The 27,000-nt window shown below is 38.1% G+C and overlaps 1 protein-coding gene across 1 annotated transcript in view; it reads left to right on the plus strand.

Moving 5' to 3' along the window:
* Positions 1-27,000, plus strand: part of LOC110510646 (NLR family CARD domain-containing protein 3-like) — a 305,788-nt gene that overhangs the window by 8,282 nt on the left and 270,506 nt on the right. The window contains exon 5 of the mRNA XM_036939579.1: positions 7,475-7,582. Coding sequence (XP_036795474.1) covers positions 7,475-7,582 — 108 coding nt within the window. The remainder of the gene's footprint in view (positions 1-7,474; positions 7,583-27,000) is intronic.

Raw genomic sequence — 27,000 nt, forward strand, 5'->3', positions numbered from 1 at the left:
AGTAAATAATAATCACTGTGGTTGTAGAGGGTCAACACAATAAGAGTAAATAATAATCACTGTGGTTATAGAGGGTCAGCACTATAGGAGTAAATAATAACCACTGTGGTTATAGAGGGTCAACAGGTCAGCACTATAGGAGTAAATAATAATCACTGTGGTTATAGAGGGTCAACAGGTCAGCACTATAGGATTAAATAATAATCACTGTGGTTATAGAGGGTCAACAGGTCAGCACTATAGGAGTAAATAATAATCACTGTGGTTATAGAGGGTCAACAGGTCAGCACTATAGGACTAAATAATAATCACTGTGGTTATAGAGGGTCAACAGGTCAGCACTATAGGAGTAAATAATAACCACTGTGGTTATAGAGGGTCAGCACTATAGGACTAAATAATAACCACTGTGGTTATAGAGGGTCAACAGGTCAGCACTATAGGAGTAAATAATAACCACTGTGGTTATAGAGGGTCAGCAGGTCAGCACTATAGGAGTAAATAATAACCACTGTGGTTATAGAGGGTCAACAGGTCAGCACTATAGGAGTAAATAATAATCACTGTGGTTATAGAGGGTCAGCACTATAGGAGTAAATAATAATCACTGTGGTTATAGAGGGTCAACAGGTCAGCACTATAGGAGTAAATAATAATCACTGTGGTTATAGAGGGTCAGCACTATAGGACTAAATAATAATCACTGTGGTTATAGAGGGTCAGCACTATAGGAGTAAATAATAATCACTGTGGTTATAGAGGGCCAACAGGTCAGCACTATAGGACTAAATAATAACCACTGTGGTTATAGAGGGTCAGCACTATAGGACTAAATAATAATCACTGTGGTTATAGAGGGTCAGCACTATAGGACTAAATAATAATCACTGTGGTTATAGAGGGTCAGCACTATAGGAGTAAATAATAACCACTGTGGTTATAGAGGGTCAACAGGTCAGCACTATAGGAGTAAATAATAACCACTGTGGTTATAGAGGGTCAACAGGTCAACAGGTCAGCACTATAGGAGTAAATAATAATCACTGTGGTTATAGAGGGTCAACAGGTCAGCACTATAGGACTAAATAATAATCACTGTGGTTATAGAGGGTCAGCACTATAGGACTAAATAATAATCACTGTGGTTATAGAGGGTCAGCACTATAGGACTAAATAATAATCACTGTGGTTATAGAGGGTCAGCACTATAGGAGTAAATAATAACCACTGTGGTTATAGAGGGTCAACAGGTCAGCACTATAGGAGTAAATAATAATCACTGTGGTTATAGAGGGCCAACAGGTCAGCACTATAGGAGTAAATAATAATCACTGTGGTTATAGAGGGTCAACAGGTCAGCACTATAGGACTAAATCATAATCACTGTGGTTATAGAGGGTCAACAGGTCAGCACTATAGGAGTAAATAATAACCACTGTGGTTATAGAGGGTCAACAGGTCAGCACTATAGGAGTAAATAATAATCACTGTGGTTATAGAGGGTCAACAGGTCAGCACTATAGGAGTAAATAATAATCACTGTGGTTATAGAGGGTCAACAGGTCAGCACTATAGGACTAAATAATAACCACTGTGGTTATAGAGGGTCAACAGGTCAGCACTATAGGAGTAAATAATAATCACTGTGTTTATAGAGGGTCAACAGGTCAACACTATAGGACTAAATAATAACCACTGTGGTTATAGAGGGCCAACAGGTCAGCACTATAGGAGTAAATAATAACCACTGTGGTTATAGAGGGTCAGCATTATAGGAGTAAATAATAATCACTGTGGTTATAGAGGGTCAACAGGTCAGCACTATAGGAGTAAATAATAACCACTGTGGTTATAGAGGGTCAACAGGTCAGCACTATAGGAGTAAATAATAACCACTGTGGTTATAGAGGGTCAACAGGTCAGCACTATAGGAGTAAATAATAACCACTGTGGTTATAGAGGGTCAGCACTATAGGACTAAATAATAATCACTGTGGTTATAGAGGGCCAACAGGTCAGCACTATAGGAGTAAATAATAATCACTGTGGTTATAGAGGGTCAACAGGTCAGCACTATAGGACTAAATAATAACCACTGTGGTTATAGAGGGTCAGCACTATAGGAGTCAATAATAATCACTGTGGTTATAGAGGGTCAGCACTATAGGACTAAATAATAACCACTGTGGTTATAGAGGGTCAGCACTATAGGAGTAAATAATAACCACTGTGGTTATAGAGGGTCAACAGGTCAGCACTATAGGAGTAAATAATAACCACTGTGGTTATAGAGGGTCAACAGGTCAGCACTATAGGAGTAAATAATAATCACTGTGGTTATAGAGGGTCAACAGGTCAGCACTATAGGAGTAAATAATAATCACTGTGGTTATAGAGGGTCAACAGGTCAGCACTATAGGAGTAAATAATAACCATTGTGGTTATAGAGGGTCAGCACTATAGGAGTAAATAATAATCACTGTGGTTATAGATGGTCAACAGGTCAGCACTATAGGAGTAAATAATAATCACTGTGTTTATAGAGGGTCAACAGGTCAGCACTATAGGAGTAAATAATAATCACTGTGGTTATAGAGGGTCAACAGGTCAGCACTATAGGAGTAAATAATAATCACTGTGGTTATAGAGGGTCAACAGGTCAGCACTATAGGACTAAATAATAACCACTGTGGTTATAGAGGGTCAACAGGTCAGCACTATAGGAGTAAATAATAATCACTGTGGTTATAGAGGGTCAACAGGTCAGCACTATAGGAGTAAATAATAATCACTGTGGTTATAGATGGTCAACAGGTCAGCACTATAGGAGTAAATAATAATCACTGTGGTTATAGAGGGTCAACAGGTCAGCACTATAGGAGTAAATAATAATCACTGTGGTTATAGATGGTCAACAGGTCAGCACTATAGGAGTAAATAATAACCACTGTGGTTATAGAGGGTCAACAGGTCAGCACTATAGGAGTAAATAATAATCACTGTGGTTATAGAGGGTCAACAGGTCAGCACTATAGGATTAAATAATAATCACTGTGGTTATAGAGGGTCAACAGGTCAGCACTATAGGAGTAAATAATAATCACTGTGGTTATAGAGGGTCAATAGGTCAGCACTATAGGACTAAATAATAATCACTGTGGTTATAGAGGGTCAACAGGTCAGCACTATAGGAGTAAATAATAACCACTGTGGTGATAGAGGGTCAGCACTATAGGACAAAATAATAACCACTGTGGTTATAGAGGGTCAACAGGTCAGCACTATAGGAGTAAATAATAACCACTGTGGTTATAGAGGGTCAGCAGGTCAGCACTATAGGAGTAAATAATAACCACTGTGGTTATAGAGGGTCAACAGGTCAGCACTATAGGAGTAAATAATAATCACTGTGGTTATAGAGGGTCAGCACTATAGGAGTAAATAATAATCACTGTGGTTATAGAGGGCCAACAGGTCACCACTATAGGACTAAATAATAACCACTGTGGTTATAGAGGGTCAGCACTATAGGAGTAAATAATAATCACTGTGGTTATAGAGGGTCAACAGGTCAGCACTATAGGAGTAAATAATAACCACTGTGGTTATAGAGGGTCAACAGGTCAACAGGTCAGCACTATAGGAGTAAATAATAATCACTGTGGTTATAGAGGGTCAACAGGTCAGCACTATAGGAGTAAATAATAATCACTGTGGTTATAGAGGGTCAACAGGTCAGCACTATAGGACTAAATAATAACCACTGTGGTTATAGAGGGTCAGCACTATAGGAGTCAATAATAATCACTGTGGTTATAGAGGGTCAGCACTATAGGACTAAATAATAACCACTGTGGTTATAGAGGGTCAGCACTATAGGAGTAAATAATAACCACTGTGGTTATAGAGGGTCAACAGGTCAGCACTATAGGAGTAAATAATAACCACTGTGGTTATAGAGGGTCAACAGGTCAGCACTATAGGAGTAAATAATAACCACTGTGGTTATAGAGGGTCAACAGGTCAGCACTATAGGAGTAAATAATAACCACTGTGGTTATAGAGGGTCAACAGGTCAGCACTATAGGAGTAAATAATAACCACTGTGGTTATAGAGGGTCAACAGGTCAGCACTATAGGAGTAAATAATAATCACTGTGGTTATAGAGGGTCAACAGGTCAGCACTATAGGATTAAATAATAATCACTGTGGTTATAGAGGGTCAACAGGTCAGCACTATAGGAGTAAATAATAATCACTGTGGTTATAGAGGGTCAACAGGTCAGCACTTCAGGACTAAATAATAATCACTGTGGTTATAGAGGGTCAACAGGTCAGCACTATAGGAGTAAATAATAACCACTGTGGTTATAGAGGGTCAGCACTATAGGACTAAATAATAACCACTGTGGTTATAGAGGGTCAACAGGTCAGCACTATAGGAGTAAATAATAACCACTGTGGTTATAGAGGGTCAGCAGGTCAGCACTATAGGAGTAAATAATAACCACTGTGGTTATAGAGGGTCAACAGGTCAGCACTATAGGAGTAAATAATAACCACTGTGGTTATAGAGGGTCAGCACTATAGGACTAAATAATAATCACTGTGGTTATAGAGGGCCAACAGGTCAGCACTATAGGACTAAGTAATAATCACTGTGGTTATAGAGGGTCAGCACTATAGGAGTAAATAATAATCACTGTGGTTATAGAGGGCCAACAGGTCAGCACTTTAGGACTAAATAATAATCACTGTGGTTATAGAGGGCCAACAGGTCACCACTATAGGACTAAATAATAACCACTGTGGTTATAGAGGGTCAGCACTATAGGAGTAAATAATAATCACTGTGGTTATAGAGGGTCAACAGGTCAGCACTATAGGAGTAAATAATAACCACTGTGGTTATACAGGGTCAACAGGTCAACAGGTCAGCACTATAGGAGTAAATAATAATCACTGTGGTTATAGAGGGTCAACAGGTCAGCACTATAGGACTAAATAATAATCACTGTGGTTATAGAGGGTCAGCACTATAGGACTAAATAATAATCACTGTGGTTATAGAGGGTCAGCACTATAGGACTAAATAATAATCACTGTGGTTATAGAGGGTCAACAGGTCAACACTATAGGACTAAATAATAACCACTGTGGTTATAGAGGGCCAACAGGTCAGCACTATAGGAGTAAATAATAACCACTGTGGTTATAGAGGGTCAGCACTATAGGAGTAAATAATAATCACTGTGGTTATAGAGGGTCAACAGGTCAGCACTATAGGACTAAATAATAACCACTGTGGTTATAGAGGGTCAGCACTATAGGAGTAAATAATAATCACTGTGGTTATAGAGGGTCAACAGGTCAGCACTATAGGACTAAATAATAACCACTGTGGTTATAGAGGGTCAGCACTATAGGAGTAAATAATAATCACTGTGGTTATAGAGGGTCAGCACTATAGGACTAAATAATAACCACTGTGGTTATAGAGGGTCAGCACTATAGGAGTAAATAATAACCACTGTGGTTATAGAGGGTCAACAGGTCAGCACTATAGGAGTAAATAATAATCACTGTGGTTATAGATGGTCAACAGGTCAGCACTATAGGAGTAAATAATAATCACTGTGTTTATAGAGGGTCAACAGGTCAGCACTATAGGAGTAAATAATAATCACTGTGGTTATAGAGGGTCAACAGGTCAGCACTATAGAAGTAAATAATAACCACTGTGGTTATAGAGGGTCAACAGGTCAGCACTATAGGACTAAATAATAACCACTGTGGTTATAGAGGGTCAACAGGTCAACACTATAGGAGTAAATAATAACCACTGTGGTTATAGAGGGTCAACAGGTCAGCACTATAGGAGTAAATAATAACCACTGTGGTTATAGAGGGTCAACAGGTCAGCACTATAGGAGTAAATAATAATCACTGTGGTTATAGAGGGTCAACAGGTCAGCACTATAGGAGTAAATAATAACCACTGTGGTTATAGAGGGTCAACAGGTCAGCACTATAGGAGTAAATAATAATCACTGTGGTTATAGAGGGTCAACAGGTCAGCACTATAGGAGTAAATAATAATCACTGTGGTTATAGAGGGTCAACAGGTCAGCACTATAGGAGTAAATAATAACCACTGTGGTTATAGAGGGTCAACAGGTCAACACTATAGGAGTAAATAATAATCACTGTGGTTATAGAGGGTCAACAGGTCAGCACTATAGGAGTAAATAATAACCACTGTGGTTATAGAGGGTCAACACTATAGGAGTAAATAATAATCACTGTGGTTATAGAGGGTCAGCACTATAGGAGTAAATAATAATCACTGTGGTTATAGAGGGTCAACAGGTCAGCACTATAGGACTAAATAATAACCACTGTGGTTATAGAGGGTCAACACTATAGGAGTAAATAATAACCACTGTGGTTATAGAGGGTCAGCACTATAGGAGTAAATAATAACCACTGTGGTTATAGAGGGTCAGCACTATAGGAGTAAATAATAATCACTGTGGTTATAGAGGGTCAACAGGTCAGCACTATAGGAGTAAATAATAACCACTGTGGTTATAGAGGGTCTGTGTTCTTGTTTGTGTCGCACTGATTTGCTTTATCTTGGCGAGGTCGCATTTGTAAATGAGAACTTGTTCTCAACTGGCCAACCTGGTTAAATAAAGGTAAAATAAATAAATAAAATAACATTTTCTAGCTCTGAGTCTCTAATTTTATCCAATGTAAAAAACACAATTTCAAGTGTTGCTACATGAGACCGAATTGAGCCTTTCGGTCACATTTGACTGTGTAAAACCTAGCAGTACTACTGATTTCACTGAGAGTGAGGCAGATATATATTATTACTGTGTAAAACCTAGCAGTACTACTGATTTATTTGAGAGTGAGGCAGATATATATTATTACTGTGTAAAACCTAGCAGTACTACTGATTTCTCTGAGAGTGAGGCAGATATATATTATTACTGTGTAAAACCTAGCAGTACTACTGATTTCTCTGAGAGTGAGGCAGGTATATATTATTACTGTGTAAAACCTAGCAGTACTACTGATTTCTCTGAGAGTGAGGCAGATATATATTATTACTGTGTAAAACCTAGCAGTACTACTGATTTCTCTGAGAGTGAGGCAGATATATATTATTACTGTGTAAAACCTAGCAGTACTACTGATTTCTCTGAGAGTGAGACAGATATATAGCATTTAGCAATATAAACATGATTATTTTTCTCTCTGAAATGAAACATCAAGTGAAAGACATTAAACAAATACATGCCTGTCATTGAACGACCCCATGTCATGATTAGATAGTGAAAAAACATCTCATTCATAATTTATATAAACAATAAAGCTAATTTACGAACATTTCTGAAAAGTGACATTTTTTTAATCTCAGCTCAGAGAAGATGAGATGTAATGTTTGTCTCTGTTGTGTTGAAGACCAATCAAGCAGGAGATTCCAGCCTCCCCTGTATCCAGCTGTGAGAGTGACCAGTCTATGGAACCTCCTATATTCTTTAGAGAGGGAGACTTTTCTACTGAACAAAGGTAAGAAGAACTCATGGGTCCTGGTCAGTGAGTTAAACAACACTGTCTCTAGTAATTTATCTTCTCCCATTTTCCCATTTATTGTTGCTGTTTTCATAATCCATAGGCTAATCATTTTGTCCATTTGCATAGTCCTAAAACAATATTAAACAACACAACATTCCCTCCCTGTGTGTGTGTGTGTGTGTGTGTGTGTGTGTGTGTGTGTGTGTGTGTGTGTGTGTGTGTGTGTGTGTGTGTGTGTGTGTGTGTGTGTATGTGTGTATGTGTGTGTGTGTGTGTGTGTGTGTGTGTGTGCGTGCGTGCGTGCGTGTGTGCGTGTCTGTGTGTGTGCACTCCCTGGATGAGGAGATGTAATCTCTATCCTGATTGCCTAGTCACTTTTACCCCTACCAACATGTACATATTACCTCAATTATAGTCTCAATATTACCTCAACTACCTGGTACCCCTGCACAATGACTCAGTACTGGTACTCCTTATAGTCTCATTATTACCTCAACTACCTGGTACCCTGCGCATTGACTCAGTACTGGTACTCCTTATAATCTCATTATTACCTCAACTACCTGGTACCCTGCACATTGACTCAGTACTGGTACTCCTTATAGTCTCATTAATACCTCAACTACCTGGTACCCTGCACATTGACTCAGTACTGGTACTCCTTATAGTCTCATTATTACCTCAACTACCTGGTACCCTGCGCATTGACTCAGTACTGGTACTCCTTATAATCTCATTATTACCTCAACTACCTGGTACCCTGCACATTGACTCAGTACTGGTACTCCTTATAGTCTCATTAATACCTCAACTACCTGGTACCCTGCACATTGACTCAGTACTGGTTCTCCTTATAGTCTCATTATTACCTCAACTACCTGGTACCCCTGCACATTGACTCAGTACTGGTACTCCTTATAGTCTCATTAATACCTCAACTACCTGGTACCCTGCACATTGACTCAGTACTGGTTCTCCTTATAGTCTCATTATTACCTCAACTACCTGGTACCCCTGCACATTGACTCAGTACTGGTACTCCTTATAGCCTCATTATTACCTCAACTACCTGGTAGACCTGCACATTGACTCAGGACTGGTACTCCGTATAGTCTCATTATTACCTCAACTACCTGGTACCCCTGCACATTGACTCAGTACTGGTACTCCTTATAGTCTCATTATTACCTCAACTACCTGGTACCCCTGCACATTGACTCAGTACTGGTACTCCTTATAGCCTCATTATTACCTCAACTACCTGGTAGACCTGCACATTGACTCAGGACTGGTACTCCGTATAGTCTCTGGCCCTGAGATATGAATGACGCAGTTACAGAGACTACAACAAAACATGCTAATCTCTCACCATTACCAATAACAGAGGCTACAACAAAACATGCTAACCTCTCACCATTACCAATAACAGAGGCTACAACAAAACATGTTAACCTCTCACCATTACCAATAACAGAGGCTACAACAACACATGCTAACCTCTCACCATTACCAATAACAGAGACAACAACAAAACATGCTAACCTCTCACCATTACCAATAACAGAGGCTACAACAAAACATGCTAACCTCTCAACATTACCAATAACAGAGACTACAACAAAACATGCTAACCTCTCACCATTACCAATAACAGAGGCTCCAACAAAACATGCTAACCTCTCACCATTACCAATAACAGAGGCTCCAACAAAACATGCTAACCTCTCACCATTACCAATAACAGAAGCTACAACAAAACATGCTAACCTCTCACCATTACCAATAACAGAGACTATAACAAAACATGCTAACCTCTCACCATTACCAATAACAGAAGCTACAACAACACATGCTAACCTCTCAACATTACCAATAACAAAGGGGGTCAGATCTTTGTGCCTCTGTAACTTTCTCATTCATCATCATTCACGATTCATTAATAATTATTCATAATCATGGTAGCATCCACATGAATGTAGAAGTGTTCAAACATTCTGACCACCACTTGGACAAAGGTGTGTGTGTGTGTGTGTGTGTGTGTGTGTGTGTGTGTGTGTGTATCCCTCAATGACTGTCTGTTCTTCTGCTTACCGCTACAGTTTGGAACATGGTGGAGAGAACAGAATGAAACCTGGGCTTAGAAAATGTGAGTGTTGACTGCTGTGAAAAATATGACTAAGAATAAGTCTTAATTCAAGTAAGGGAATACCCCCCTGATTTGGACAAAAACAAATGGCGGTATATTGGCATTGGACAAACCATATACACGATGGTCAATACCACCCAATTTGGCGTTGATTCATGCAAAGTATATTGCAAATGCCATATGGCAATTGCCAATTGTAACACTTCAAAATTCCAATAGGGGGCGTGTGCGTTCCACCGGGGCATTTCATATTGCAAATGGCACCCAAGTCAACATCCAAAAGCCAAATTTTGAAAATTGACATTTTTTAAAAAAAACTTAAAAACCCTTAAAAAAGTGCTTTCTGGACCTTTTTTCGAAATTCTTTCGAGTTTTTTGTCAATTACACATGGGTAAGTACTGTATGAGTATACTTTTGTCATCATATATATATATTTTTTAAGTACATGCGCATAAGGCATATGTTTTGTCCATTTGCAATATGATTTCATAGGAAGTCAAAAGTCAAAAGTCAAAAATGTCAAAATTTGGTAAAAAACTTCACACATCCTTAAAAAAGTGCTTTCTGGACCTTTTTTCAAAATTCTTTCGATTTTTGTGTCAATTACACATGTATAAGAACTTTATCAACATACTTTAGTCATACTTTATTATCATATATATATATATTTTTTTACTTGTGCATAAGGCATATGTTTTCTCCATTTGGAATATGATTTCATAGGAAGTCAAAAGTCAAAAGTCAAAAATGTCAAAATTTGGTAAAAAACTTCATACATCCTTAAAAAAGTGCTTTCTTGACCTTTTTTCAAAATTCTTTCGATTTTTGTGTCAATAACACATGTATAAGAACTTTATCAACATACTTTAGTCATGCTTTATTATCATATTTTTTTTACTTGTGCATAAGGCATATGTTTTCTCCATTTGCAATATGATGTCATAGGAAGTCAAAAGTCTAAGTCAAAAGTAAATATTTTCCTCCGTGCAACTGATGATCTAAAATGTGCAACAAAATTTTTTGGATTTTTTTTGTTTATGTTTCCTTACTTTTTCAAAGTCACTGTGCATTTGCAATATGTTTTAATGGGCAGATACCATCACGAATTTGTCATGCTCAAAATTCAAACTTTACTTTGCTCAAACTATACCTTGGTCAACTTGTATTACATATTTCTTTTTGTTTTACTTGTGCATAAGGCATATGTTTTCTCCATTTGCAATATGATGTCATAGGAAGTCAAAAGTCAAAGTCAAAAGTAAACATTTTCCTCCGTGCACCTGGTGATCTGAAATGTGCACCTGGTGACCTGAAATGTGCACCTGGTGATCTAAAATATGCAACTGGTAACCCAAAAAAAAAAATGTGGGATGTTTTTTTGTTTATGTTTCCTTACTTTTTCAAAGTCACTGTACATTTGCAATATGTTTTAATGGGCAGGTACCATCACGAATTTGTCATGCTCAAAATTCAAACTTTACTTTGCTCAAACTATACCTTGGTCAACTTGTATTACATATTTCTTTTTGTTTTACTTGTGCATAAGGCATATGTTTTCTCCATTTGCAATATGATGTCATAGGAAGTCAAAAGTCAAAGTCAAAAGTAAATATTTTCCTCCGTGCACCTGGTGATCTGAAATGTGCACCTGGTGACCTGAAATGTGCACCTGGTGATCTAAAATATGCAACTGGTAACCCAAAAAAAAAATTTTGGGATGTTTTTTTGTTTATGTTTCCTTACTTTTTCAAAGTCACTGTGCATTTGCAATATGTTTTAATGGGCAGGTACCATCACGAATTTGTCATGCTCAGAATTCAAGCTTGTGATCTAAAATATGCAGCTGGTTACCCAACATTTTTTGGGATGTTTTTTTGTTTATGTTTCCTTACTTTTTCAAAGTCTCTGTGCATTTGCAATATGTTTTAATGGGCAGGTACCATCACGAATTTGTTTATCGAATTTGTTTATGTTTCCTTACTTTTTCAAAGTCACTGTACATTTGCAATATGTTTCAATGGGCAGGTACCATCACGAATTTGTCATGCTCAAAATTTTTTAGATGTATTTTTTTTTGTTTCTTACTTTTTCAAAGTCACTGTGCATTTGGAATATGTTTTAATGGACAGGTACCATCACGAATTTGTTTATCGAATTTGTTTATGTTTCCTTACTTTTTCAAAGTCACTGTGCATTTGCAATATGTTTCAATGGGCAGGTACCATCACGAATTTGTCATGCTCAAAATTTTTTAGATGTATTTTTTTTTGTTTCCTTACTTTTTCAAAGTCACTGTGCATTTGGAATATGTTTTAATGGGCAGGTACCATCACGAATTTGTCATGCTCAAAAAATTTTAGATGTATTTTTTTTTGTTTCTTACTTTTTCAAAGTCACTGTGCATTTGGAATATGTTTTAATGGGCAGGTACCATCACGAATTTGTTTATCGAATTTGTTTATGTTTCCTTACTTTTTCAAAGTCACTGTGCATTTGCAATATGTTTCAATGGGCAGGTACCATCACGAATTTGTCATGCTCAAAAAATTTTAGATGTATTTTTTTTTGTTTCTTACTTTTTCAAAGTCACTGTGCATTTGGAATATGTTTTAATGGGCAGGTACCATCACGAATTTGTTTATCGAATTTGTTTATGTTTCCTTACTTTTTCAAAGTCACTGTGCATTTGCAATATGTTTCAATGGGCAGGTACCATCACGAATTTGTCATGCTCAAAATTTTTTAGATGTATTTTTTTTTGTTTCCTTACTTTTTCAAAGTCACTGTGCATTTGGAATATGTTTTAATGGGCAGGTACCATCACGAATTTGTTTATCGAATTTGTTTATGTTTCCTTACTTTTTCAAAGTCACTGTGCATTTGCAATATGTTTCAATGGGCAGGTACCATCACGAATTTGTTTATCGAATTTGTTTATGTTTCCTTACTTTTTCAAAGTCACTGTGCATTTGCAATATGTTTCAATGGGCAGGTACCATCACGAATTTGTCATGCTCAAAAAATTTTAGATGTATTTTTTTTTGTTTCTTACTTTTTCAAAGTCACTGTGCATTTGGAATATGTTTTAATGGGCAGGTACCATCACGAATTTGTTTATCGAATTTGTTTATGTTTCCTTACTTTTTCAAAGTCACTGTGCATTTGCAATATGTTTCAATGGGCAGGTACCATCACGAATTTGTCATGCTCAAAAAATTTTAGATGTATTTTTTTTTGTTTCTTACTTTTTCAAAGTCACTGTGCATTTGGAATATGTTTTAATGGGCAGGTACCATCACGAATTTGTTTATCGAATTTGTTTATGTTTCCTTACTTTTTCAAAGTCACTGTGCATTTGCAATATGTTTCAATGGGCAGGTACCATCACGAATTTGTTTATCGAATTTGTTTATGTTTCCTTACTTTTTCAAAGTCACTGTGCATTTGCAATATGTTTCAATGGGCAGGTACCATCACGAATTTGTCATGCTCAAAATTTTTTAGATGTATTTTTTTTTGTTTCTTACTTTTTCAAAGTCACTGTGCATTTGGAATATGTTTTAATGGGCAGGTACCATCACGAATTTGTTTATCGAATTTGTTTATGTTTCCTTACTTTTTCAAAGTCACTGTGCATTTGCAATATGTTTCAATGGGCAGGTACCATCACGAATTTGTCATGCTCAAAAAATTTTAGATGTATTTTTTTTTGTTTCTTACTTTTTCAAAGTCACTGTGCATTTGGAATATGTTTTAATGGGCAGGTACCATCACGAATTTGTTTATCGAATTTGTTTATGTTTCCTTACTTTTTCAAAGTCACTGTGCATTTGCAATATGTTTCAATGGGCAGGTACCATCACGAATTTGTTTATCGAATTTGTTTATGTTTCCTTACTTTTTCAAAGTCACTGTGCATTTGCAATATGTTTCAATGGGCAGGTACCATCACGAATTTGTCATGCTCAAAATTTTTTAGATGTATTTTTTTTTGTTTCTTACTTTTTCAAAGTCACTGTGCATTTGGAATATGTTTTAATGGGCAGGTACCATCACGAATTTGTTTATCGAATTTGTTTATGTTTCCTTACTTTTTCAAAGTCACTGTGCATTTGCAATATGTTTCAATGGGCAGGTACCATCACGAATTTGTCATGCTCAAAAAATTTTAGATGTATTTTTTTTTGTTTCTTACTTTTTCAAAGTCACTGTGCATTTGGAATATGTTTTAATGGGCAGGTACCATCACGAATTTGTTTATCGAATTTGTTTATGTTTCCTTACTTTTTCAAAGTCACTGTGCATTTGCAATATGTTTCAATGGGCAGGTACCATCACGAATTTGTTTATCGAATTTGTTTATGTTTCCTTACTTTTTCAAAGTCACTGTGCATTTGCAATATGTTTCAATGGGCAGGTACCATCACGAATTTGTCATGCTCAAAATTTTTTAGATGTATTTTTTTTTGTTTCTTACTTTTTCAAAGTCACTGTGCATTTGGAATATGTTTTAATGGGCAGGTACCATCACGAATTTGTTTATCGAATTTGTTTATGTTTCCTTACTTTTTCAAAGTCACTGTGCATTTGCAATATGTTTCAATGGGCAGGTACCATCACGAATTTGTCATGCTCAAAAAATTTTAGATGTATTTTTTTTTGTTTCTTACTTTTTCAAAGTCACTGTGCATTTGGAATATGTTTTAATGGGCAGGTACCATCACGAATTTGTTTATCGAATTTGTTTATGTTTCCTTACTTTTTCAAAGTCACTGTGCATTTGCAATATGTTTCAATGGGCAGGTACCATCACGAATTTGTCATGCTCAAAAAATTTTAGATGTATTTTTTTTTGTTTCTTACTTTTTCAAAGTCACTGTGCATTTGGAATATGTTTTAATGGGCAGGTACCATCACGAATTTGTTTATCGAATTTGTTTATGTTTCCTTACTTTTTCAAAGTCACTGTGCATTTGCAATATGTTTCAATGGGCAGGTACCATCACGAATTTGTTTATCGAATTTGTTTATGTTTCCTTACTTTTTCAAAGTCACTGTGCATTTGCAATATGTTTCAATGGGCAGGTACCATCACGAATTTGTCATGCTCAAAATTTTTTAGATGTATTTTTTTTTGTTTCTTACTTTTTCAAAGTCACTGTGCATTTGGAATATGTTTTAATGGGCAGGTACCATCACGAATTTGTTTATCGAATTTGTTTATGTTTCCTTACTTTTTCAAAGTCACTGTGCATTTGCAATATGTTTCAATGGGCAGGTACCATCACGAATTTGTCATGCTCAAAAAATTTTAGATGTATTTTTTTTTGTTTCTTACTTTTTCAAAGTCACTGTGCATTTGGAATATGTTTTAATGGGCAGGTACCATCACGAATTTGTTTATCGAATTTGTTTATGTTTCCTTACTTTTTCAAAGTCACTGTGCATTTGCAATATGTTTCAATGGGCAGGTACCATCACGAATTTGTCATGCTCAAAAAATTTTAGATGTATTTTTTTTTGTTTCTTACTTTTTCAAAGTCACTGTGCATTTGGAATATGTTTTAATGGGCAGGTACCATCACGAATTTGTTTATCGAATTTGTTTATGTTTCCTTACTTTTTCAAAGTCACTGTGCATTTGCAATATGTTTCAATGGGCAGGTACCATCACGAATTTGTTTATCGAATTTGTTTATGTTTCCTTACTTTTTCAAAGTCACTGTGCATTTGCAATATGTTTCAATGGGCAGGTACCATCACGAATTTGTCATGCTCAAAATTTTTTAGATGTATTTTTTTTTGTTTCTTACTTTTTCAAAGTCACTGTGCATTTGGAATATGTTTTAATGGGCAGGTACCATCACGAATTTGTTTATCGAATTTGTTTATGTTTCCTTACTTTTTCAAAGTCACTGTGCATTTGCAATATGTTTCAATGGGCAGGTACCATCACGAATTTGTCATGCTCAAAAAATTTTAGATGTATTTTTTTTTGTTTCTTACTTTTTCAAAGTCACTGTGCATTTGGAATATGTTTTAATGGGCAGGTACCATCACGAATTTGTTTATCGAATTTGTTTATGTTTCCTTACTTTTTCAAAGTCACTGTGCATTTGCAATATGTTTCAATGGGCAGGTACCATCACGAATTTGTCATGCTCAAAATTTTTTAGATGTATTTTTTTTTGTTTCCTTACTTTTTCAAAGTCACTGTGCATTTGGAATATGTTTTAATGGGCAGGTACCATCACGAATTTGTTTATCGAATTTGTTTATGTTTCCTTACTTTTTCAAAGTCACTGTGCATTTGCAATATGTTTCAATGGGCAGGTACCATCACGAATTTGTTTATCGAATTTGTTTATGTTTCCTTACTTTTTCAAAGTCACTGTGCATTTGCAATATGTTTCAATGGGCAGGTACCATCACGAATTTGTCATGCTCAAAAAATTTTAGATGTATTTTTTTTTGTTTCTTACTTTTTCAAAGTCACTGTGCATTTGGAATATGTTTTAATGGGCAGGTACCATCACGAATTTGTTTATCGAATTTGTTTATGTTTCCTTACTTTTTCAAAGTCACTGTGCATTTGCAATATGTTTCAATGGGCAGGTACCATCACGAATTTGTTTATCGAATTTGTTTATGTTTCCTTACTTTTTCAAAGTCACTGTGCATTTGCAATATGTTTCAATGGGCAGGTACCATCACGAATTTGTCATGCTCAAAATTTTTTAGATGTATTTTTTTTTGTTTCTTACTTTTTCAAAGTCACTGTGCATTTGGAATATGTTTTAATGGGCAGGTACCATCACGAATTTGTTTATCGAATTTGTTTATGTTTCCTTACTTTTTCAAAGTCACTGTGCATTTGCAATATGTTTCAATGGGCAGGTACCATCACGAATTTGTCATGCTCAAAAAATTTTAGATGTATTTTTTTTTGTTTCTTACTTTTTCAAAGTCACTGTGCATTTGGAATATGTTTTAATGGGCAGGTACCATCACGAATTTGTTTATCGAATTTGTTTATGTTTCCTTACTTTTTCAAAGTCACTGTGCATTTGCAATATGTTTCAATGGGCAGGTACCATCACGAATTTGTCATGCTCAAAAAATTTTAGATGTATTTTTTTTTGTTTCTTACTTTTTCAAAGTCACTGTGCATTTGGAATATGTTTTAATGGGCAGGTACCATCACGAATTTGTTTATCGAATTTGTTTATGTTTCCTTACTTTTTCAAAGTCACTGTGCATTTGCAATATGTTTCAATGGGCAGGTACCATCACGAATTTGTTTATCGAATTTGTTTATGTTTCCTTACTTTTTCAAAGTCACTGTGCATTTGCAATATGTTTCAATGGGCAGGTACCATCACGAATTTGTCATGCTCAAAATTTTTTAGATGTATTTTTTTTTGTTTCTTACTTTTTCAAAGTCACTGTGCATTTGGAATATGTTTTAATGGGCAGGTACCATCACGAATTTGTTTATCGAATTTGTTTATGTTTCCTTACTTTTTCAAAGTCACTGTGCATTTGCAATATGTTTCAATGGGCAGGTACCATCACGAATTTGTCATGCTCAAAAAATTTTAGATGTATTTTTTTTTGTTTCTTACTTTTTCAAAGTCACTGTGCATTTGGAATATGTTTTAATGGGCAGGTACCATCACGAATTTGTTTATCGAATTTGTTTATGTTTCCTTACTTTTTCAAAGTCACTGTGCATTTGCAATATGTTTCAATGGGCAGGTACCATCACGAATTTGTCATGCTCAAAATTTTTTAGATGTATTTTTTTTTGTTTCCTTACTTTTTCAAAGTCACTGTGCATTTGGAATATGTTTTAATGGGCAGGTACCATCACGAATTTGTTTATCGAATTTGTTTATGTTTCCTTACTTTTTCAAAGTCACTGTGCATTTGCAATATGTTTCAATGGGCAGGTACCATCACGAATTTGTTTATCGAATTTGTTTATGTTTCCTTACTTTTTCAAAGTCACTGTGCATTTGCAATATGTTTCAATGGGCAGGTACCATCACGAATTTGTCATGCTCAAAAAATTTTAGATGTATTTTTTTTTGTTTCCTTACTTTTTCAAAGTCACTGTGCATTTGGAATATGTTTCAATGGGCAGGTACCATCACGAATTTGTCATGCTCAAAAAATTTTAGATGTATTTTTTTTTGTTTCTTACTTTTTCAAAGTCACTGTGCATTTGCAATATGTTTTAATGGGCAGGTACCATCACGAATTTGTCATGCTATAAAAATCCTGCAGGAATGTGAAATTGACTGGCCCGATGAACTCGGGATGGCTTTGCAGTGATTCTGGGTCATCTCAATCGCTCGTTTGGGTTGATTTCAGAATGTCGCTTTTGGTGATGTTTTTTCACTATAGAATCATATTGCAAATGTACAAGAGTCAAGTGGACAAGAGTCCATCAGTCAATTAGATATCATTCTGACCACCAAACTGATACAAACTGACACCAAACCCACTTTTTCCAACTCGTTTAGTAGCCAACTATTACATACTTCAGAGCTGGCCCAAAATTCACAACGCCTTCGGTACAAACCATAAAAAAACCATAAAACACGTAGTTACGTTCTAGCTGCGGGTCCATTTCTTATGTTATGTGTTGGCCTAGCTGAGGCGACCCCGAATCCCAAGTTTCGGCTCGATAGGTCATTTGGTGTCCGAGAAAAACCCTAATTGGTGCTGAAAATCCACTATTTTCCATGACTTGCTACGGGGTCCTTGAATGAGATATCGGACAGAAACGTTGGGGTCTGTCTATATGGGCCGAGACGTTCGCAATGCACCTAGTCTTGCGACTCTGGGACATTTCTAAATGTCGTCATTTTCGTGATGCAAAAATGAATTGAAGTTATTTCAAATGTACGAGGCTGTTTCTCGGTCCGAGAACCGTCTAGAGCCACGTAACTCGCCACGCACCATGGCCCGGAGGTCTAGAACAGGTTTCTAAAGTTTCGGAACTCTAGGTCCGACCGTTCTTTTTTAGCTCCAACAAAGCTAACTATTGGAGCCACTGTCTGTCTCTACGCACCCCAATACGTCCCTCCATCCAAGTTGTGTTTTAGTGCAATTTTTTTTCCTTTGATTTTTTTTGGGAAAAATGACTGATTTACAGTTCATGGGGGTTGCCTAATCACACATATGAAGTTTTGGAAAGATCAGACTTCTTTAACCCTTCGAAACAGCCCCTGAGACACCAATTATGGCACTTCCGGTTGGCACAGGAAGTTATAAATCAACACATATCATCATTGGGGTATGCTGTTACAGAATCCTGAGTTTTAAGTCCTTACGTTAAGAATTGACTGATCTACACAGGGTTGAATGCACTATGTCTATCAAACTGCATGCATTGTATGGGTAAACACTTTTAGGGGAATTTTAACCACTTCCGGTTGGTCCAGGAAGCTTAGAATCAACACAGGTAGACCTCATAGTGGCCTGATGGACTGGTACCGAAGACAGGTTCATACGGCATTCATAACCCACATAGGCCTCAGGTTGAAATTAGGGGTGCAGGCAATGTATTCCTATGGGGAGAGATGACACTGTAATCTGTGAGATCAAAAAACACTGTTTTACTGTGAAGGGTTAATGCCACACGGTCAAGGTTAGGCTTGTTGAGATCGGGAGGACCTTAGGAACATTCAAGTGGTGGAATTTTTCTTCTCACCCTAACGGTTCTCTCACTGTCACTCAAAAGCAAATGACATTGTGGTGCAGGCTTCATTTTGGGCCTTCTATTCTAATGGTTGCTGCGCCTAGACCGAGCGAGCTACGGTCAAGCGGGATAGCTCGTTGAACTCAGAACAGTCTGGAGACTATGGTGATGCCATTTTTTGTGTTGATTTCAGAATGCCATTTTGGTGATGGTCCCTCTCCGTTTAAACATATTGCAAATGTACAAAAGTCAACTAGCAAGTCAGTGTCCATCAGTCAATTAGATGTCATTATGACACCAAATGGATATCAATTGACACCAAACCCACTTTTTCCTACTCATTTAGTAGCCAACTATCACATATGTCAGAGCAGGCCCATAATTCACAGCGCCTCTAGTTGAAAACATAATAAAAAGGTAAAACACATAGTTACGTTCTAGCTGCGGGTCCAGTTCGGACATTATGTGAAGTCCTATGTGAGGCGACCCCGAATCCCGAGTTTCGGCTCGATAGGTCATTTGGTGTCCGAGAAAAACCCTAATTGGTGCTGAAAATCCACTTATTTCCATGCCTTGCTACGGGGTCCTTGAACGAGCTATCGGACAGAAACTTTGGGGTCCGTCTCTATGGGCCGAGCCGGTTTCAACGCACCTAGCCTTGCGTCTCTGAGACTTTTCTAAACGTCGTCATTTTCGTGATGCAAAAATGAATTGAAGTTATTCCAAATGTACGAGGCTGTTTCTCGGTCCGAGAACCGTCTAGAGCCACGTAACTCGCCACGCACCATGGCCCGGAGGTCTAGAACAGGTTTCTAAAGTTTCGGAACTCTAGGTCCGACCGTTCTTTTTTAGCTCCAACAAAGCTAACTATTGCGGCCACTGTCTGTCTCTACGCACCCCAATACGTCCCTCCATCCAAGTTGTGTTTTAGTGCAATTTTTTTTTCCTTTGATTTTTTTGGGGAAAAATGACTGATTTACAGTTCATGGGGGTTGCCTAATCACATATATGAAGTTTTGGACAGATCTGAATTTTTTAACCCTTCGAAACAGCCCCTGAGACACCAATTATGGCACTTCCGGTTGGCACAGGAAGCTATAAATCACCACATGTCTTGATTGACATGGCCACTTACAGAATCCCGAGTTTTAAGTCTTTACGTTAAGAATTGACTGATCTACACAGGGTTGAATGCACAATGTCTATCAAACTGCATGCAATGTATGGGTAAACACTTTTAGGGTGATTTGAACCACTTCCGGTTGGTCCAGGAAGCTTAGAATCAACACAGGTAGACCTCATAGTGGCCTGATGGACTGGTACCGAAGACAGGTTCATACGGCATTCATAACCCACATAGGCCTCAGGTTGAAATTAAGGGTGCAGGCAATGTATTCCTATGGGGAGAGATGACACTGTAATCTGTGAGATCAAAAAACACTGTTTTACTGTTAAGGGTTAATGCCACACGGTCAAGGTTAGGCTTGTTCAGATCGGGAGGACCTTATGAACATTCCTATGGTGGAATTTTTCTTCTCACCCTAACGGTTCTCTCACTGTCACTCAAAAGCAAATGACATTGTGGGGCAGGCTTCATTTTGGGCCTAATATTCTAATGGTTGCTGCGCCTAGACCGAGCGAGCTACGGTCAAGCGGGATAGCTCGTTGAACTCAGCACAGTCTGGAGACTATGGTGATGCCATTTTTTGTGTTGATTTCAGAATGCCATTTTGGTGATGGTCCCTCTCTGTTTAAACATATTGCAAATGTTCAAAAGTCAACTAGCAAGTCAGTGTCCATCAGTCAATTAGATGTCATTATGACACCAAACCCACTGTTTCCTACTCATTTAGATGCCAACTATCATATATGTCAGAGCAGTCCCATAATTCACAGCGCCTCTAGTTTAAAACATAATAAAAAGGTAAAACACATAGTTACGTTCTAGCTGCGGGTCCAGTTCGGACATTATGTGAAGTCCTATGTGAGGCGACCCCGAATCCCGAGTTTCGGCTCGATAGGTCATTTGGTGTCCGAGAAAAACCCTAATTGGTGCTGAAAATCCACTTATTTCCATGCCTTGCTACGGGGTCCTTGAACGAGCTATCGGACAGAAACTTTGGGGTCCGTCTCTATGGGCCGAGCCGGTTTCAACGCACCTAGCCTTGCGTCTCTGAGACTTTTCTAAACGTCGTCATTTTCGTGATGCAAAAATGAATTGAAGTTATTGCGAATGTACGAGGCTGTTTCTCGGTCCGAGAACCGTCTAGAGCCACGTAACTCGCCACGCACCATGGCCCGGAGGTCTAGAACAGGTTTCTAAAGTTTCGGAACTCTAGGTCCGACCGTTCTTTTTTAGCTAGAACAAAGCTAACTATTGCGGCCACTGTCTGTCTCTACGCACCCCAATACGTCCCTCCATCCAAGTTGTGTTTTAGTGCGATTTTTTTTTCCTTTGATTTTTTTTGGGAAAAATGACTGATTTACAGTTCATGGGGGTTGCCTAATCACATATATGAAGTTTTGGACAGATCTGAATTTTTTAACCCTTCGAAACAGCCCCTGAGACACCAATTATGGCACTTCCGGTTGGCACAGGAAGTTATAAATCAACACATATCCTCATTGGGGTATGCTGTTACAGAATCCTGAGTTTTAAGTCCTTACGTTTAGAATTGACTGATCTACACAGGGTTGAATGCACTATGTCTATCAAACTGCATGCAGTGTATGGGTAAACACTTTTAGGGGCATTTGAACCACTTCCGGTTGGTCCAGGAAGCTTAGAATCGACACAGGTAGACCTCATAGTGGCCTGATGGACTGGTACCGAAGACAGGTTCATACGGCATTCATAACCCACATAGGCCTCAGGTTGAAATTAGGGGTGCAGGCAATGTATTCCTATGGGGAGAGATGACACTGTAATCTGTGAGATCAAAAAACCCTGTTTTACTGTGAAGGGTTAATGCCACACGGTCAAGGTTAGGCTTGTTGAGATCGGGAGGACCTTAGGAACATTCATGTGGTGGAATTTTTCTTCTCACCCTAACGGTTCTCTCACTGTCACTCAAAAGCAAATGACATTGTGGGGCAGGCTTCATTTTGGGCCTACTGTTCTAATGGTCGGTTATTGTGTTATTTCAGAAAATCATAGAAAATCACAGAAATGTCGCAGAGCTCCGCAGCACACTTTAAAAAGATTCGTATGAACACCCTGCAACTGGATCTGTAACCGTTGAAAAAAAAAAACGCCTATTTGTGACCATCACCAATTTGTCATTGTTCCGTTTCTCTTAAATGACGATAGATAAATGGCTGGTTCTTTTTTTATTGACACCGGAGGCTCCTTGGCTTTGACCCGAAGTGGAAAAATAATTTCTCTACTTCCATTTTAAGCCTTTAATCCCAGAAAAATGGCCGTAGCTCAAAAACCGTCGAGGCCTAGACGCCATCCCGTTCGGGGCCAACTGCCCCTTGAGCCAAACCTACGCTCGCCAAGTTTCGGCTTCGAAATATTTTCAGTTTTTGAGATAAGGCCCCGTCGCGATTCGTGATGTTTTGCCAAATTGCCATATGATTCCGTATGCCATCTGGTGGGAGTGTCCGGGACGGCGGAAAAAACGGTCCGAAACTTGTTTTTTTTTTTAAACGGGAACCGAAAGTCCGACAAAGTTCATTTGATGACTTCCCGGTAGGTCTGGCCCTACCGCACGGCCCGACGCCGACCGCGAATTTTACAAACGATTTCGGACGTCGGGTAAGGGACCGTACATTTGCAATATGGACTTTCTCACTGATCATACACGAAATGCCGAAATGTTCCCTTAAGGTATGAGTTAAGTCAAAGTCAAAGACCACCATCATTACTGACTTGGTCATATTAAATATCAGCTGTAGTTCTACAGAAGCAGAAATCAGGGACACCAAAGTTTACAAAGAGTTGCTTTGTCAATGTGTGTGTGTGTGTTTGTGTGTGTGTGTGTGTGTGTGTGTGTGTGTGTGTGTGTGTGTGTGTGTGTGTGTGTGTGTGTGTGTGTGTGTGTGTGTGTGTGTTTGTGTGTGTGTGTGTGTGTAATTAATGGGAATAAGTGTGTTTTGTATTACCATACAGTATAACATATGATCATTCAACAAGTCTCAAGTTACCTTAACTTCTCCTTTTGATACCTAGAAACATCTACATTAAATTAATTAGTGAAAAGTGAGTTAACATTCTAATGTGAATGATGATGATTTCTAATATTGTGTCTGGTTTCATCCATCAGATGCCTGTGATCTCACACTGGACCCAAACACAGTATTCAGATACTGCTTTCTGTCTGAGGGGAACAAAAAGGTGACACATATGGGAAAGTACCATCCGTATCCTGATCACCCAGAGAGATTTGAGCGCTGTGGAGAGGTGCTGTGTAGAGAGAGTCTGACTGGGCGCTGTTACTGGGAGGTAGAGTGGAGTGGGAGGGGAGAGGAAGTGTGGACAGGGAGAAGGGTTGATATAGGAGTGACATATAAAGGAATCAGCAGGAGAGAAGGGGGTGATGACTGTTGGCTTGGATACAATGACAAGTCCTGGAGTCTGCGCTGCTCTGACAACAGTTACTCTGCCTGGCACAATAATAACTTCACTACTATAGACGTCCCCTCCTCCAGCTCCCACAGAGTAGGAGTGTATCTGGACTGGCCAGCCGACACTCTGTCCTTCTACAGAGTCTCCTCGGACACACTGACCCACCTGTACACATTCCACACCACATTCACTGAGCCCCTCTATCCAGGGTTTCATCTTTGGGGTTGTGGTGTCTCAGCGTCCCTGTGTCAGGTGATTCTGAATAACAATGACCTGAAGGATTCAGGAGTGGAGCTGCTCTCTGCTGGACTGGGGAATCCCCACTGTAAACTGGAGACTCTGAGGTCAGTATTCCTGTAGTTGGTCAACAAGTGATAACTGTTCACCAGATCCACATGTGTTTACCAGACACATAGTCCACACCATATGTGTTTGGACAGTGAAGCTTACAGTTTTAAATGTGGTGCTCTGCTCCAGCATTTTGGATTTGAGATATAATGTTTCATATTAGGTGACAGTACAGAATGTCACATTTTAATTAAAGGTATTTTCATACATATCTTTTTAACAGTTTAGAAATTAAAGCACTTTATGTATGTAGTTCTCCCATTTGAAGAAGTCTAAATTATTCTGACAAATTCACTTATAGTGTATTAAAGTAGTCATAAGTTTAGTATTTGGTCCCATATTCCATGCCTGCAGTGATTACATCAAGCTTGTGATTCTACTAACTTGTTAAATGCATTTATAGTTTGTCTTGGTTGTGTTTTAGATGTTTTCCTGATAGAAACTGAATGGTGAATAATGTCCTGTCATTTTGGAGTCACTTCACTTGTATTGTCAGTAAGAATAGAAGATGTTTCTGAACACTTCTACATTAATGTGGATGCTACCATGGTTATGACTCAGTACTGGTACTCCTTATAGTCTCATTATTACCTGAACTATCTAGTACCCTGCACATTGACTCAGGACTGGTACTCCTTATAGTCTCATTATTACCTCAACTACCTGGTACCCTGCACATTGACTCAGTACTGGTACTCCGTATAGTCTCTGGCCCTGAGATATGAATGACGCAGTTACAGAGACTATAACAAAACATGCTAATCTCTCACCATTACCAATAACAGAGGCTACAACAAAACATGCTAACCTCTCACCATTACCAATAACAGAGGCTACAACAAAACATGCTAACCTCTCACCATTACCAATAACAGAGGCTACAACAAAACATGCTAACCTCTCACCATTACCAATAACAGAGGCTACAACAAAACATGCTAACCTCTCACCATTACCAATAACAGAGGCTACAACAAAACATGCTAACCTCTCACCATTACCAATAACAGAGGCTACAACAAAACATGCTAACCTCTCACCATCACCAATAACAGAGGCTACAACAAAACATGCTAACCTCTCACCATTACCAATAACAGAGGCTTCAACAAAACATGCTAACCTCTCACCATTACCAATAACAGAGGCTACTACAAAACATGCTAATCTCTCACCATTACCAATAACAGAGGCTACAACAAAACATGCTAAACTCTCACCATTACCAATAACATAGGCTACAACAAAACATGCTAACCTCTCACCATTACCAATAACAGAGGCTACAACAAAACATGCTAACCTCTCACCATTACCAATAACAGAGACTACAACAAAACATGCTAACCTCTCACCATTACCAATAACAGAGACTACAACAAAACATGCTAACCTCTCACCATTACCAATAACAGAGGCTACAACAAAACATGCTAACCTCTCACCATTACCAAAAACCTAGGATACAACAAAACATGCTAACCTCTCACCATTACCAATAACAGAGGCTACTACAAAACATGCTAACCTCTCACCATTACCAATAACAGAGGCTACAACAAAACATGCTAATCTCTCACCATTACCAATAACAGAGGCTACAACAACACATGCTAACCTCTCACCATTACCAATAACAGAGGCTACAACAAAACATGCTAACCTCTCACCATTACCAATAACAGAGACTACAACAAAACATGCTAACCTCTCACTATTACCGATAACAGAGGCTACAACAAAACATGCTAACCTCTCACCATTACCAATAACAGAGGCTACAACAAAACATACTAACCTCTCACCATTACCAATAACAGAGGGGGTCTGATCTTTGTGCCTCTGTAACTTTCTCATTCATCATTATCCTCGATTCATTCCTGATTATTCATCATCATAGTAGCATCCACATGAATGTAGAAGTGTTCAGAAACATCTTCTATTCTTACTGACAATACAAGTGAAGTGACTCCAAAATGACAGGACATTATTCACCATTCAGTTTCTATCAGGAAAACATCTAAAACACAACCAAGACAAACTATAAATGCATTCAACAAGTTAGTAGAATCACAAGCTTGATGTAATCACTGCAGGCATGGAATATGGGACCAAATACTAAACTTATGACTACTTTAATACAATATAAGTGAATTTGTCCAAATAATTAGGACTTGTTCAAATTGGAGAACTATATACACAAAGTGCTTTCATTTCTAAATGGTTAAACAGATATGATATGTATGAATACCCTGAAATAAAAGGTGACATTCTGTTCTATCACCTAATATGAAACATGTATGTAGGGTTTGTGGCTTTGGTTTATGTTCATATAATGTTCATGTATTCATGGTGGACTTCTCAGGCTCGTTAAGACAAACATTCTGACCACCACTTGGACAAAGGTGTGTGTGTGTGTGTGTGTGTGTGTGTGTGTGTGTGTGTGTGTGTGTGTGTGTGTGTGTGTGTCTGTGTGTGTGTCTGTGTGTGTCTGTGTGTGTCTGTGTGTGTGTGTGTGTGAGTTCAGGTGTTTCACTCAATGACTGTCTGTTCTTCTGCTTACCACTACAGTGTGGATCATGGTGGAGAGTACACAATGAAACCTGGACTTAGAAAATGTGAGTGTTGACTCCTGTGA

This window comes from Oncorhynchus mykiss, chromosome 12 (assembly GCF_013265735.2).
Source record: "Oncorhynchus mykiss isolate Arlee chromosome 12, USDA_OmykA_1.1, whole genome shotgun sequence".
In the NCBI taxonomy this organism is placed as follows: domain Eukaryota; kingdom Metazoa; phylum Chordata; class Actinopteri; order Salmoniformes; family Salmonidae; genus Oncorhynchus; species Oncorhynchus mykiss.